The sequence below is a fragment of the Nematostella vectensis genome, chromosome 1 (genome assembly GCF_932526225.1).
Source record: "Nematostella vectensis chromosome 1, jaNemVect1.1, whole genome shotgun sequence".
NCBI classification, from domain to species: Eukaryota; Metazoa; Cnidaria; class Anthozoa; order Actiniaria; family Edwardsiidae; genus Nematostella; species Nematostella vectensis.
Genome location: NC_064034.1, coordinates 7,767,793 through 7,784,185, shown reverse-complemented (window position 1 = coordinate 7,784,185; position 16,393 = coordinate 7,767,793). Strand labels below are relative to the sequence as shown.

Genomic DNA, 16,393 nt, shown 5'->3' with positions numbered 1-16,393 from the left:
TCTTTTAGATCGTTACAAAAGCTAACTCTATTATTGTTGTAATTTACAAACTTAAGATTCTCTCCTATATATAAATGATCCCTATAATCGACCTCCCCTTGCTTGTGCGTGTTTTGTTTTTGTGCGTGCATCTATTGTCGTCTGTTTTTCGTTTCTGTTTGTATTGATATTATATTGATGTATCATGTTGTTTACCCATGCAATTTTCCGCTTGACCTAGCCGCTTAAGCTCGATTAGCTATGCTATTTCTTAATGCGGCTGGTGCCCAATTATAAAAATTATAATTATTTTTCTCCTTTTCTTATTTAATAAGTAATATCTGTATAATAGAGGGTGCTAATAAAATATGTTGTTGTTTGTTGTTGTTAGCACGCCTACGCAGCCAACTATTTTACTACAGCTTGTCTGAAGTCTTTTTAGTTATACCATGCAGATGGTTTATTTTTCTCGTGTCTAGCGTTTTAGGGGGTAAATTAAGCTTATTTTTTTGGAAGCTGTTTTAAAGTGTATTTTTATTTTTTCGACTACTCAGATGAAGATGAAGGCGATCTCCATGTGACTATTAATGCGCATACGGTGGGAAGCCTGTGGGATTAGTGAGAAGCCTAGGATTTTAGCGTCTTCGTCCCCGGGAATTCAACACACGCGCATCTTTATGTTGAATGCTGTCAATCATGCTAAAGATAGTAATATATGGTGAATTAGTGGATCTAATTTCCGAAATCTAGTAATTATATCCTTCAACTGACCGCCTGTAGGGAACGAAATTGACCGCCTGTTTGGTATTGAGTTTTGTTTTGTTTTCTTGTTTTGTTTTCTTTTCTTCTTTTCTTGTTTTCTCCTGTCTTTTATTTTTCACTCTAATTACTGTCGGCTCCATATTATAAATTATTAACTATAGATGGCATTAGAAAAGATAAGTTTAAATCTATCCCTTGTAATTTCATAAGATTAAGTAGGATCATACAGTGCGGAAAATATAATCATAGGTATTTTCTACTTATAGATAACACTGGGGGAAACACTGGTGAGCGTAATGTAGTGGTTAGTAATTATGATGATGGCGGCAGTTGTTTTGTTATTGTTTGTAACGATGATGATAATGGTTGACAATGCTGGTTATATAGATGTTGCTGGTGGTGATAATGATGCTGGTTGTGGGGAAGCATTTGTTATATTCAGCTTCAACATAGCTGGTCCTCATTTCTTCTTTCCCAGCTCAGTCCCTATCAGGGCAAGTAAGAGGGACGCAGGGGCACTGGAGGCAGTCTTATTAGTTCCGTTCGCCAAGCTTTAAACGGTCATTTTCGCGTCCCCCTTGTATAACCTTTCTATCTACCTCTAGAGTAGAAATTCCTCCTAGTTACGCGTTTGAGTAGACACTTTCTTTAATAAGAATCTTTTTTATAAGAACCTTTTTATAAGAAAAGCCAACCTGAGATCTCTCCAAATTTTAAGAACTTGCTAAGAACATGCCGAGGCCCAGATAGCATAATTTTTTTTCTTTTTTAGTCCTGATGCGTTCTAAAATGCAGAATCAAATTGTGCTCAAAGTAACAACCTTATTATTCTATTGATCATTAGTGTAATTCTCTTCCTAATAATTTATTGGGTATTATATTTTTATATACACTAAAATTTTAGAACATCGTTAAGAACATATTCACCCTTAAAATGTCCCAACAATAAAAACGGCCCAGCCTCAACTAAAAAAATGAGACGTTCTTATAAAAACGTGTAATGATCGGCATGTGGAAGCTAATGCAATGAGCACCGTCGGCACTGTGACAAGGCTGGGATCCGAACTTATTCAAAACTGTTGACGTAAACAGGCGAAGACAAACTTTTCGCGGTTTAGAATTGAGGCAGAGTGTTAAGCGCTTTTTCTTTTACCGTAAACAGGTCAGAAGTTTTCCTGCATCCGCGCCTGTCGACCCACAAATTCTTATTATCCTTTCATACTTTTATTTCCATTATATTTCCATATATCTTGACCCATCAAAAAACAGTATGCTTATGGCAGAACAGGCTTGGCTACGCGATCTGCAAACCCTCCACCATTTCACACAAGTCACATTCACCGTTCCACAGTCCAGTACTCTTGCCATGTTTCTGCAGATTATCTACTGACGAGCGTACCACAAGCAAATCCTGTTTGGGTTCTGCTGGCGGTTGAGGCTTTGCAAACAACACATCGTTGACATCATCATCAATATCCACCAGGTACACTCGGGGGAAGCTCGCCTTGATGTCTTCAATTACAGACGCCTTGAGCTGTTTGTCTCGGCACGCCAGGTTAAGCACGAATACTCCTGAATCAAATGGGGACATTTTTGGTTATATATGAATTAGGAATTTCATGATTCACTCCGGAATGCCGCATTTTGAAAAAGTAAAAATAGAGGATTTGACTTTTGCTATGTATATTTGTTCTATGCATCTTGTAAAAAAAAAGATTAACATAGGAACTATCCCAAACTATTAAATTTACATAACTAAAAAACCCAAAGCAACGATGTCACGTATCAGATAGACCAACGGAAATACTTTTCAGTACCATTACAAATGAAGAGCTTAAAATTTGTGAATCCGCATATTTACAAAAAAAAAAAAAAAAATTCAGTGAACATTTTTTGGCAGAACACACGGGCGTGTCTACCTTCATTATGCAGCAACTCCTTGACACGCGTTAGCAGGGCCGGGGTAACAAAGTCCTTTGATGGGGCACTCATTCCCACAGTGACATCCTTAGAGTCGATGTCAAACATGATGGCATGGTACTGCGGTCTGGGCACTGCAGAATAAGGAATATTTAAATCCCCTTGGCTTCTCATGAATCGTCCCAAAGATTATGGCGCATACTCACGCCCTTGATCGTTTGGACTTTATTGTCTCTTTCATAACTGAGAAATTCCGCTCAATAGAAGGCCTGTTATACGGAGGTTCCACTAAATACCTTTTATATGGGATTCCTCAATAAACTTTAGCCCATCTTTTACATGAATCGCGAGGCGCTTATCTTCGATGCAACCAAACTGAGTCTTGGCGACGCTAACAACTGCTTCATCAAGCTCAACAGCATCTATTGCAACCTGGTTGGATATAAGTATATGGTAACATGGCGTTTATAGAGAATCGAGGAGGATATATAATTACTGTACCTACTCTGTTATAATACTTTATTTCCAATACATCTTTACGTGTTACATATGTGTATTGTCTAGGTAAAAAACAAACAATAAATTACCTGAGAGAAAAACTGATAAATAAACATTGCAAGACCACCTCCACCAAGACCTACAATGAGGGCCTGCTTCTTCTTTTCTGAAACAAAAGGCAGATAGATAAATCATAAGGGGCAAAAGGCAGATAGATAAATCATAAGGGACAAAAGGCAGATAGATAGATCATAAGGGACAAAAGGCAGATAGATAAATCATAAGGGACAAAAGGCAGATATAAATCATAAGGGACAAAAGGCAGATAGATAAATCATAAGGGACAAAAGGCAGATAGATAAACCATAAGGGACAAAAGGCAGATAGATAGATCATAAGGGACAAAAGGCAGATAGATAGATCATAAGGGACAAAAGGCAGATAGATAGATCATAAGGGACAAAAGGCAGATATAGATCATAAGGGACAAAAGGCAGATAGATAGATCATAAGGGACAAAAGGCAGATATAGATCATAAGGGACAAAAGGCAGATATAGATCATAAGGGACAAAAGGCAGATATAGATCATAAGGGACAAAAGGCAGATATAGATCATAAGGGACAAAAGGCAGATATAGATCATAAGGGACAAAAGGCAGATAGATAAACCATAAGGGACAAAAGGCAGATATAGATCATAAGGGACAAAAGGCAGATAGATAAATCATAAGGGACAAAAGGCAGATAGATAAATCATAAGGGACAAAAGGCAGATAGATAAACCATAAGGGACAAAAGGCAGATATAGATCATAAGGGACAAAAGGCAGATAGATAAACCATAAGGGACAAAAGGCAGATAGATAGATCATAAGGGACAAAAGGCAGATATAGATCATAAGGGGCAAAAGGCAGATATAGATCATAAGGGACAAAAGGCAGATAGATAAATCATAAGGGACAAAAGGCAGATAGATAGATCATAAGGGACAAAAGGCAGATAGATAAATCATAAGGGACAAAAGGCAGATATAGATCATAAGGGACAAAAGGCAGATAGATAAATCATAAGGGACAAAAGGCAGATAGATAGATCATAAGGGACAAAAGGCAGATATAGATCATAAGGGACAAAAGGCAGATAGATAAATCATAAGGGACAAAAGGCAGATAGATAAACCATAAGGGACAAAAGGCAGATATAGATCATAAGGGGCAAAAGGCAGATATAGATCATAAGGGACAAAAGGCAGATAGATAGATCATAAGGGACAAAAGGCAGATAGATAAATCATAAGGGACAAAAGGCAGATAGATAAACCATAAGGGACAAAAGGCAGATAGATAAATCATAAGGGACAAAAGGCAGATATAGATCATAAGGGACAAAAGGCAGATAGATAAATCATAAGGGACAAAAGGCAGATAGATAGATCATAAGGGACAAAAGGCAGATATAGATCATAAGGGACAAAAGGCAGATAGATAAACCATAAGGGACAAAAGGCAGATAGATAAACCATAAGGGACAAAAGGCAGATATAGATCATAAGGGGCAAAAGGCAGATATAGATCATAAGGGACAAAAGGCAGATAGATAGATCATAAGGGACAAAAGGCAGATAGATAAATCATAAGGGACAAAAGGCAGATAGATAAACCATAAGGGACAAAAGGCAGATAGATAAACCATAAGGGACAAAAGGCAGATAGATAAACCATAAGGGACAAAAGGCAGATATAGATCATAAGGGACAAAAGGCAGATATAGATCATAAGGGACAAAAGGCAGATAGATAGATCATAAGGGACAAAAGGCAGATAGATAAATCATAAGGGACAAAAGGCAGATAGATAAACCATAAGGGACAAAAGGCAGATAGATAAACCATAAGGGACAAAAGGCAGATATAGATCATAAGGGACAAAAGGCAGATAGATAAACCATAAGGGACAAAAGGCAGATATAGATCATAAGGGACAAAAGGCAGATAGATAAATCATAAGGGACAAAAGGCAGATAGATAAATCATAAGGGACAAAAGGCAGATAGATAAACCATAAGGGACAAAAGGCAGATATAGATCATAAGGGACAAAAGGCAGATAGATAAACCATAAGGGACAAAAGGCAGATAGATAGATCATAAGGGACAAAAGGCAGATATAGATCATAAGGGGCAAAAGGCAGATATAGATCATAAGGGACAAAAGGCAGATAGATAAATCATAAGGGACAAAAGGCAGATAGATAGATCATAAGGGACAAAAGGCAGATAGATAAATCATAAGGGACAAAAGGCAGATATAGATCATAAGGGACAAAAGGCAGATAGATAAATCATAAGGGACAAAAGGCAGATAGATAGATCATAAGGGACAAAAGGCAGATATAGATCATAAGGGACAAAAGGCAGATAGATAAATCATAAGGGACAAAAGGCAGATAGATAAACCATAAGGGACAAAAGGCAGATATAGATCATAAGGGGCAAAAGGCAGATATAGATCATAAGGGACAAAAGGCAGATAGATAGATCATAAGGGACAAAAGGCAGATAGATAAATCATAAGGGACAAAAGGCAGATAGATAAACCATAAGGGACAAAAGGCAGATAGATAAACCATAAGGGACAAAAGGCAGATAGATAAACCATAAGGGACAAAAGGCAGATATAGATCATAAGGGACAAAAGGCAGATATAGATCATAAGGGACAAAAGGCAGATAGATAGATCATAAGGGACAAAAGGCAGATAGATAAATCATAAGGGACAAAAGGCAGATAGATAAACCATAAGGGACAAAAGGCAGATAGATAAACCATAAGGGACAAAAGGCAGATATAGATCATAAGGGACAAAAGGCAGATAGATAAACCATAAGGGACAAAAGGCAGATAGATAGATCATAAGGGACAAAAGGCAGATAGATAGATCATAAGGGACAAAAGGCAGATAGATAAATCATAAGGGACAAAAGGCAGATAGATAGATCATAAGGGACAAAAGGCAGATAGATAAACCATAAGGGACAAAAGGCAGATATAGATCATAAGGGACAAAAGGCAGATAGATAGATCATAAGGGACAAAAGGCAGATAGATAAATCATAAGGGACAAAAGGCAGATAGATAAACCATAAGGGACAAAAGGCAGATAGATAAACCATAAGGGACAAAAGGCAGATATAGATCATAAGGGACAAAAGGCAGATAGATAAACCATAAGGGACAAAAGGCAGATAGATAGATCATAAGGGACAAAAGGCAGATAGATAGATCATAAGGGACAAAAGGCAGATAGATAAATCATAAGGGACAAAAGGCAGATAGATAGATCATAAGGGACAAAAGGCAGATAGATAAACCATAAGGGACAAAAGGCAGATATAGATCATAAGGGACAAAAGGCAGATAGATAGATCATAAGGGACAAAAGGCAGATAGATAAATCACAAGGGACAAAAGGCAGATAGATAAACCATAAGGGACAAAAGGCAGATATAGATCATAAGGGACAAAAGGCAGATAGATAAATCATAAGGGACAAAAGGCAGATAGATAAATCATAAGGGACAAAAGGCAGATAGATAAATCATAAGGGACAAAAGGCAGATAGATAAATCATAAGGGACAAAAGGCAGATAAATAGATCATAAGGGACAAAAGGCAGATAGATAGATCATAAGGGACAAAAGGCAGATAGATAAATCATAAGGGACAAAAGGCAGATAGATAAATCATAAGGGACAAAAGGCAGATAGATAAATCATAAGGGACAAAAGGCAGATAGATAGATCATAAGGGACAAAGGGCAGATAAATAGATCATAAGGGACAAAAGGCAGATAAATAGATCATAAGGGACAAAAGGCAGATAGATAGATCATAAGGGACAAAAGGCAGATAGATAGATCATAAGGGACAAAAGGCAGATAGATAAATCATAAGGGACAAAAGGCAGATAGATAGATCATAAAGGGACAAAAGGCAGATAGATAGATCATAAAGGGACAAAAGGCAGATAGATAGATCATAAGGGACAAAAGGCAGATAGATAAATCATAAGGGAAAAAAGGCAGATAAATAGATCATAAGGGACAAAAGGCAGATAGATAGATCATAAGGGACAAAAGGCAGATAGATAAATCATAAGGGACAAAAGGCAGATAGATAGATCATAAGGGACAAAAGGCAGATAGATAGATCATAAGGGACAAAAGGCAGATAGATAGATCATAAGGGACAAAAGGCAGATAGATAAATCATAAGGGAAAAAAGGCAGATAAATAGATCATAAGGGACAAAAGGCAGATAGATAGATCATAAGGGACAAAAGGCAGATAGATAGATCATAAGGGACAAAAGGCAGATAGATAAATCATAAGGGACAAAAGGCAGATAGATAAATCATAAGTTATGAATATCTTCTGTTTTGGTGAAAAGCTTCCAAACCACGGTCTAAGCGAGAATGGGGACGTTTGCGCTGCAATACCAACTACCTTTGTCTACTAAAGCAAAAACAAGCTTTTATTTTTTTATTGGAACTATAAAGACGATTAAATCTCACCAAAAACTAGTTAATAATTGAGCCCTTCGAAAGCTACAAGTTTTTTTTCGGCCATTTCCTCTTTGTCTTTGCTTATTTGCTTTATCTATTGCATTGATCTGCATTGCTATTTTTGGTTGTATCGCTGCTGTTTGGCTGTATTTTGGTTTGTATCGCTGTTTTGGCTTGATATATTGAAAGCCATATTTTCAACCCTTGCACATCCAACATTGCTGGCGAGGCGCTGACCCAGAAAAGCTGGTGTTTAGTTTGTCCACCATGTTTGACTATGCAGCGAAGTGGTTTGCAATAGACGCTATATGCACGAGGCTGAACATTTGCTTGTGAAAAAGAATACAATATTTCAAACAACACCAGGATGCTACTGTTTCTAATTACTTTCTCACCTTTTTCAAGAAGCTTGTCTACTAATGCCAGACCTGCAACCATAGCCTTGTGATGTGAGTGAGTGAGAAATGAGAAATCTATGTGGCCTGCTTTCTTCTTGCCATCCTTGGCAGTAAAGAGCTTTGCTTCAGACTGGATACCGTGCGGGTTAATGAGGAAAACAAGTCTCCTGAATGTGTCTTCTCCAATAGTGATGTCCTCAACTATGTAATCACCACTAAGCGAGCTGGAACCTTCGTGCACAGTCTTGCGGATGCCGATATCCCCGCCTACTGACAAGAATGGCACCTAAAAAAGGCAAAACATTTTTTTAAATGGCAGCAGCATCAATCATCCAGCATAGAACTATAACTATAACAAAAACATCAACAAATACAATGGGGACAGTCTCTATAAATTGTGCAGCTGTAACATCATCATTATCAATATAGACGGATCCAGAGGGATCGATGCTTATATATTTTCTCTCAAACCATGGATTTACCTGCTATATCAATGTATTAGTCCCTGAGGGAAGTCCCCCTCAACAAACATAGTCATGTACTGTTTCAAATATAAGTATATGTAAATGACCAAAGTTGATTGTTTTATCTTCATTCGCATGCATTCATATTTGAATGGCACATAAAAATAGCCAGGCCTAAGAACTGCCCACACCTTTGTTTTGTCAGTAAGACCTTCTGGAGCCAAATCCATGACCTTTGATGACAACTCCTCCTTTATATGGTCCATGCTGGTATATTTATGGCCACGGTTCAATGATACCACAACAAGTCTTTGGTACCCTGCATCCGAACTGATTTGAGCTAGGCCATCATCAGAGGAAAACAACCATTCAGTTTCCCTACCTGTCAATCAAATGTGAGTGCTGTAAAGTCCCTGACAGGTGTTGTTCCACATGAAATACAACATTAATGAAATAATTGATGCATTGACCAATTGGGATTGGGTGATTTGGGATAAGGCCCCCTTCCCACAATACACAGAGGAGATTTTCAAAATACATAGTGTTGGTATGAAAAAAGAGAATGGAAAGTCGGCACTGAAAGACCCTCACCCCTTGGAATTCAAAATTACCACCAAAAGGGGAGGGGGAAGGATCTTTGTAACAGCACAAAAAGAGAATGCTGTTGGAGCAAAGCTAAAGGATTATCATAATTCTTAGCAAGTTGCATGCCTAAAAAGAAAAGCTTGATCTTAAATGTGTATTGCTTTAAGAGAGTGAAAAAGAGGGGAGGGGAAGGTTGGCTGTTACCACCAAATTGTCATACAGTACAAACCTTGTGGAACTATGAAAATAGCAAATATCCCATTTTGATTTCTGTGTTGCTCAGAATCAACAACTGTTAATGAAAACCTTGGCTCCTTCATCTGGGGATCAGTGCTCCAAAAGTCAAAAGTAAAGTTCTCACCAGGGTGAAACTTCAATGCTGGAAAAAAATGAGTAAAATATGTGGTTAATTAGTTTTTATACATATCTAATTAATTTGAGGCAATAATGCAAATGAAAATAAAATGGTATCTTTTCCTCATAATAAGTTGGTGGGGGCTGAGGATGGGTTGTTTCACTCAATTCAAGTGTCACAAATGCCTTGGGTATAAAGTTTTATTTTTGGATACCAAGTTTTGTTTGGAGAAAAAAGTGTGCAGGTTTACACAACACAAGATGGGCAACAGTTTTGGTACTTGCTATGGGCTTCCCATGCCTTGAAAAGCAAGATGATGCATACAATCCATTGCTCATCCTTCTAAGGTAAAAAGATTCTCCCTATTACAGAGACCATGAGGTGAAGCTATAAGGCCCCCCTCTATTTTAATTGTTTTATCCACTTATCAGGGGGCTGCCTAGGGTTTAAATGTTTAGCTCTTTTGTATACTCCTCTTTCTCCTCTTTCCACATTATGGTCCCTATCCACATAAAGATGGGGCGGGGGGGGGGGGGGGGGGGGGGGTTTGCAGTCCAGCTGTTAGACCTCTTAGATATCACTTACCAATCATGTCCCTTATGAGGGCATATCTCTGCTTCACTACTATAGCTTCTTTCATTTCGTCTATAGTTTGTACTCTTTGAATTGTATCTGAGTCATCAATACATAGCTCAAGGACTTTAAACGGTGACTGTTGTCCTAACCAAAGAGAGAATTCAGGCTACAGTAAACCATAAGAAGAGTATTTTGATACATGTATCTACATGGACTTTGCTTTTTTGCCTATGTTTACCAATCTCCTTTCCACCAATCAAAAATTGTGTTAAATAGAAAATCTCTAGAATTTTTGTAAATGATGATGAGCCAAAACCGTCCCCACCTTCCGATGCCGATATTATGAATTTAGAGATTATCCCTGTCCTTACCACAGCAGACAGAGACTAAATTTCATTTTTAAAATTTGTGTTAATTTTGAATCCCAAAAAAAGCAGTATTGGTTTTAACCTGACACCTTTGATCTGTTTGCCAATTTTCTCTCTAAACCAAAGTCGTTTTTCAGACTATGCCATACCCTTTGAAAGCATACATACTGTGTCCTCTCAAGCTAGCCTCCCCTGCAATTATCTGTTTGCTGAGTGACTCATGCCAGGCTAGCGCAGCCGAAAAACAAGATGGAGACCACGACTCAGCGAATAGTGAAAAAAAAAAACACCGGGTAAATGCCTGCAAGCAGGCTATGCTTTAGTTCGAGTTCTTGCATTTTTCTTCAACTGTTCAACGGTGGACAATCTAGAATATTGAATTCCGATCTACAACATATTTTCTTTAAAAAACACCAGTATTGTGAAGACTATAAGAAATACAAAAAATTAAGAGACACAAAGGAATACAATTGGAAGTTATGTTATTTGAGGAAAGAACTGGAAGCAACGAGCTCCTGCCAGGCTGCCAGTTGAAGCATGACTACAGCGAGTCTTCAACATTTAACTCCTTGTGTACAAAGTAATTTCTCAGAGCTCATTTAGATCAGTTGTTCTGAGCATAGAGGGTTCTACCTTAAACATTTTCCATGTGACATCAAAGAACCAATAAAGGTCTTCTCATTTAAAAGTTGTATCTTCAACCCGATCTCTGTGCAACAATCTTTGTGGGAGTTATTTTTAGCAGTCGATACAAATCATTTTAATAAACAATAAATTCTACTATTGCTAGTTATTTCAAAGTGTAGATATGGGAAATTCTTCTAGTAAACAACGAGAGAGAAGATGCAAATAAGTGTATCGAATATAAGACAATAACTGCTGATATCTTGAGCTGCCACTCATTAGACATTTACTTTTCCTGGAGAAAAAAACATTTAACAGTCTTATTTATACTTGATTTTTAATGCATTTGGAACAAGGCTATTATGTGCTTGAGAGAAACAGCATGCATTTGAGATCATGAACATAAAGTTTCCTTTATACTTCCTTGGTTTGGTATAATTTTGCACCGTTACCATCCCTGAGCGGTATGAGCATTGCATAATGTCTGTTTTGTTTTGGCAGGCATCGCTCGTAACTTTGTTACTCATTACTCATCCTAGCTCCTTGTCCCCTCAGCACAGAATTCCCTTTTAGACTGTCAGACATTAAAATGCAAAATTGCAACAGATACATGCAGAAACTGTCCCCAGTACTGTAAGTGCATGACTTTACCTGATGACTTTGTCTTGGTAAAAACAAAAGCAAACACTGCTCTAAGGGTGGATGCTTTTTCATGATGTCTAAGCTTGTGTACTCTTACTAGCCACCCTTGAGAGAAGTGGGCCAACAGTTTATCAAGAATATGATCCTGAGCAAGAGTGCAGACTATAAAGCGACCACCAACTTTCAAAACTCTTTGGATCTCTGCGAATGTTTTGTCTACTTTTTTAAGAATGTCTTCACTTGTGTTTGTGAAGGTATAGTCAAGCCATTGCTTGTCAAATACAACGTTGAAGCTTTCATCATCATACTTCAGCTGAAACATAGAAATTATTGGGTATTGTTTACAATACATTTCACAGAAGCAAAAGGAAAGACAGATTTATGGGAGGACAAAACGATTTGCAGGCAAGAAACACATAATTACACACCCATACTTCAAATAACAGTAAGGTAAAAAGAAAATCCATGCATTAACCTACAGTGGTTAATGGGTAACATATAAAAATGACTTAGTTCTGGTCTTTAAAAGCCATATGTTTAAAGGTTTTACAAGCACATGAAAATTTAATTTCTAAAACAATTAACTTTCCTTATTATAATTTTATTAACCCATTTGCTTATTTACATTAGAGCACTGTGGGTTACAAAACATAACAACCTTATTCCATGGTCCCTGAGAAGAGTGGGGTTAGCGTGGGGGTTTAGAGCCATTTTGAACGAGTATCTTTCCCAAGGGGGTGGGGGAATTGACAGTTTTTTTCTGGCGGATCCAGGAGTTGCAAAAAGGGGGGGCCTGAGCAAGGGTTTCAAGAAGGGGGGGTCATTGTTCTTACATGGAATTTCTTATATTTCTGGTCATTTTTGAGCCAAATATCTAAGTGGGTGCTCGGCCTACCCCTAGATCTGCTCCTTTTTTACTCTTAGACTCGTCCCAACCTAAGGGGAGTGGGGACAAACAAAAAATGACCCAAGGACACTGGCTCATTTTGGATGGATTGTTGTCTGAACAAGTTGTTATACTGTTTGCACCTCATAGGGCTTTTTTCAAGTTGGTTCAGGGTTAAAAGCAAATCCCCTACCCTTCTCCAGGACCATGGAAGTGCATTATTTGAAAAGGTGCATAGGAATTTGCAAAACATTAATACTAATTAAATTATTATGATGATAACAGACAGACAATAAAGCATAGAGTAAAATAAATACTTTCTCTTAGCTAGATTTGTCTTTTGATATTTTACCCATTCAAAGGTAAAGTCTGAAATCCCTGACTTATCACAGGTTCCCCAAGCTAATGTTATATTTAAGGCGTTTCATTCATAGTTACTGTAGATATATGGTGAATTACAATAAAATTTGGGACAAAAAATAGAATAAAATTTTAATAAAATATTATTCTATTATATAATATAATATTATTAATATATTAAGGGAAAAGTTCATTTATTATCCCAAGGGGGGGGGCAAGAGGATACTGTGTGGGGGCCTCGAGGATTTCTTTGGGTGTTGTCTTTACTATATAATTTGACATGTCAAATCAGACTTCTTGGTTCAACTTGTTTTAGTTTGGTGGCACATATTGGGAATGCACTATCCAGGAGTCAAGGATATGTATTAAGCCACATTTTATCTATGCAATGCAAACTTGTATTATACACCCTAAATACATATCTTCTTTTTCTGCTGATGTTTTCATCCAATTCCTTCCCCTCCACTTTCTGTCAAAGCTTGCAGATAATCTCTTGCTCATGTCAATGCCGTTCCTTCCTTTGCTCCTTCTTTCTTCAGTTTTCAGGAGGGGAGGGGGGGGGCACCAAAAATATGAGGAAGCATAAGAGGGGGGGGGGGCATGAACAATTTTGTTACTCCTAAAGGGGGGTCAACTAATTTTATCCCTTACTTTTATTAAAATCCTCATGCCCCCCCCCCCCCCTTGGAATAATAAATGAACTTTCCCTTATTAATATAATAAAATATAATAAAAATTTTAGAGTTTTTATTTACATCCCTGTGCAATTTCAATCTATTTGGGGCAATATTGAGCCAATGTAGTTCCCCCATACTAAGAGAACAGAAAGGTAGCACTCTAATGATGGCGATCGGCGAAATGGGCAGTAGAAAATCACTTGTAGAAAACTGGAAATTCAAAAGCTGTGCTGTTATTGTTAGCGCAAAGTTTATCTTGACCCTAAAAAAAGCAAGAACAATATGAAGATTGTAGCTTTTCCAGTTGTTTTAAGTTAGACGGTCTGTTTTGTCATGACGTTTAAAAACCATCTCATGGGTTTGCGTCAAGCATAGGTGTTTCAGCAAGGCAGGTGAAGAATTGCGTTTTAGGTAGGCAAAGAGTTGATCAACTGGATTCATAATTTCTGTGCGGCAGTGTAAAGTATTGGTATAATTATCGGCATCATTAGAGTGCTACCTTTCCATACCTGTCAACATCCGAAAATCTCAAGGCTAGAGATTTTTTTGGGGGAGGGGTGGGTTCAACCGTATGGTTAAACCCTACGGTGTTTGCCGTATAGAAAGCTCTAATTAAAAATCCACTGATAGATTTCACGAGGGTGTTAGATAAATTGCTCTATGCAAGGGAATTACTGTTTCAAATATTTTAATAGAAAATAGGCAAAATGACGATTTTCTATAGAATAATTCTATAAAAAATAAAATTTGCTAAAAAGTGGAGGATTTGGTGCTCAACATGGGAGAGCGGGAGAAGGGGTCCAAAATCTTGAGAGTCCTGCCTAATGTGGGAGAGTTGACAGGTATACCTTTTCCTCTCTTAGTATGTGGGAACTACAATCGCTCAATATTGCCTCAAATGGATTGAAACTTCACAGGGATGTAAATAACTCCAAAAACAGGCGAGAAAAGCTTGAAGGTATTTTATTATATTTTGGGGAACCTGTGGACTAATCAGTGCAATCCGGTCTTTTCCATACCTGTCAACTCTCCTGCATTAGGCAGGAGTCTCAAGATTTTAGACCCCTTCCCCCCCTCTCCCGCGTTGAGCACCAAATCTCCCATTTTTTAGCGATTTTTATCGCTTCTGAAAAATTATTCTATAGAAAATTATCATTTTGCCTATTTTCTATTATTGAAAATATTTGAAATAATAATTCTTTTGCGTAGCACAAGTGAGATCTATAAGTGGATTTGTCGTGAGAGCTTTCTATACTGCTAACGGCTGCAAGGCTAAACGGCTCCCCAAAAAAATGAATATACCCCACCCCTCTCCCCCAAAAATTCTCAAGCCTTGAGATTTTCCGAGGTTGACAGGTTTTCTGACTTACATCTGTGACGTCCATCCTAGTATACTCCATATCCCGTTTCCCAGAGTCATTTCTTTTCCTCATCTTCTTGATAACCTTTTCAGATGAATCCACACTTATGATGTTTCGGTACCCGACATCGTAAAGGTTTTCTCCAAGTTTGGAGTCCCCACAAGCGAGCCTCAAAAGCCTGTCGTTCAACTTGACATACTTATGCATCAAATCGCACAGAATCTCATATTCACTGTGCCATTCATAAGGACGAGAAACCTCTTTCATAAGCTTGTTCCATTGCTCCGTCCCGAATAAATTATTAGATTTCTGTGGAACAAGTTTGGAGGTCATGATTGTTTCGCTTCACACGAGGGTGAGTCTGCAGCTGGTCAGCGGTTACTTGTTTTTATTATCACCCAGAATACATTTGGAACAAACGCAGTGGCAACGGTGCGTATGCCCGAAAGTCGGGCACAATTACACCAAAAACTGGAATTCGACTCTGCTCTTCTTCAGGGTAGACTGCCCTGAAGAACTAACGGACGGCTTAGAAAAACCTTTTATCATTTCGCATCTCAAGACTTCGATAAGTATATATTTTAAGCCTTTGTAGCGCTGTTTGATAAAATTTAATTAGCACTCGCAAACATTGACAGCCACTCCACCGATCTTTAGCCCCTTTGCCTGAGTATGATATCGACACTAGGTCATCTCAGAGCACCTAATCGGCAAGCACATAACACAGGGTAACCATAAGAAAAATGTAATCACTCTCGAACTACCTTACGTCACAGGGTACCCAGGTGTCAGGGTCTTAGATTTTTTTTACCAGATTTTTAGGGTTTAAAGCAGTGGTTATATACTAGCTTACGTGATTAAATTGGGAACTGTCGCGCATTTAGCCCATTGAAGACCTTTAACGACAGTGTTATTGTAGTAGATAAAATTCAGTGTCACTTTGATAATACCCTGGGTACCAGAGGGTTCGAGCGGCGAAACCAATTTGAGCAAAGCGAACGAGCACAAGCACAAAACATCGCACTTCAATCCACTTGTTTTACCTCTACTACCGCCGCTTCTCAGTTTATTCCGCATAGAAGTGTGAAATTTATTGCGAAACACGACGGGAAGAGGCGTCCTCCCCCTTGGTCTAGATGCGCGGAAGTGAAAAGCTCTCTAACTGTTAATATGCTAAGAGCAATGGACCTTGCAACCCAGAAAGGGGCTTCAAGCTGGCTTACCGTTCTGGCTTTGATCTGAACAAACGAGAATTCAAGACGCTCTAGGATTGAGGTTCGACTGGGAGATCCCCGAGACACCATCTATCTGCGTTTGCGGGGACACATTCAACACAGATCACGCAATGATTTGCAAGAGAGGCGGTTTTGTAGTCA

General features: G+C 38.2%; 1 protein-coding gene across 1 annotated transcript; it reads right to left on the bottom strand.

Annotated features, from left to right (window-relative positions):
* Window positions 1-1,949: 1,949 nt before the first annotated feature.
* On the bottom strand, window positions 1,950-15,401 carry LOC5520483 (eEF1A lysine and N-terminal methyltransferase). The gene is made up of 10 exons (XM_048727250.1): window positions 15,027-15,401; window positions 11,743-12,046; window positions 10,109-10,243; window positions 9,398-9,547; window positions 8,775-8,965; window positions 8,117-8,405; window positions 3,249-3,325; window positions 2,958-3,093; window positions 2,661-2,795; window positions 1,950-2,313 (listed from the first exon to the last, which is right to left on the bottom strand). The coding sequence occupies exons 1-10, from the start codon at window positions 15,348-15,350 to the stop codon at window positions 2,036-2,038; spliced, it is 2,019 nt and encodes a 672-aa protein (XP_048583207.1). The 5' UTR covers window positions 15,351-15,401; the 3' UTR covers window positions 1,950-2,035.
* Window positions 15,402-16,393: the final 992 nt, after the last annotated feature.

Coding starts and splice junctions, on each gene's coding strand:
- LOC5520483 (XM_048727250.1), bottom strand. CDS start 15,350: ATGACCTCCAAACTTGTTCCACAGAAATCTAATAATTTATTCGGGACG. Junction 12,047..15,026: donor CTAGGATGGACGTCACAGAT/GTAAGTCAGAAA, acceptor TCTATGTTTCAG/CTGAAGTATGATGATGAAAG. Junction 3,094..3,248: donor TTTATCAGTTTTTCTCTCAG/GTAATTTATTGT, acceptor ATATCCAACCAG/GTTGCAATAGATGCTGTTGA.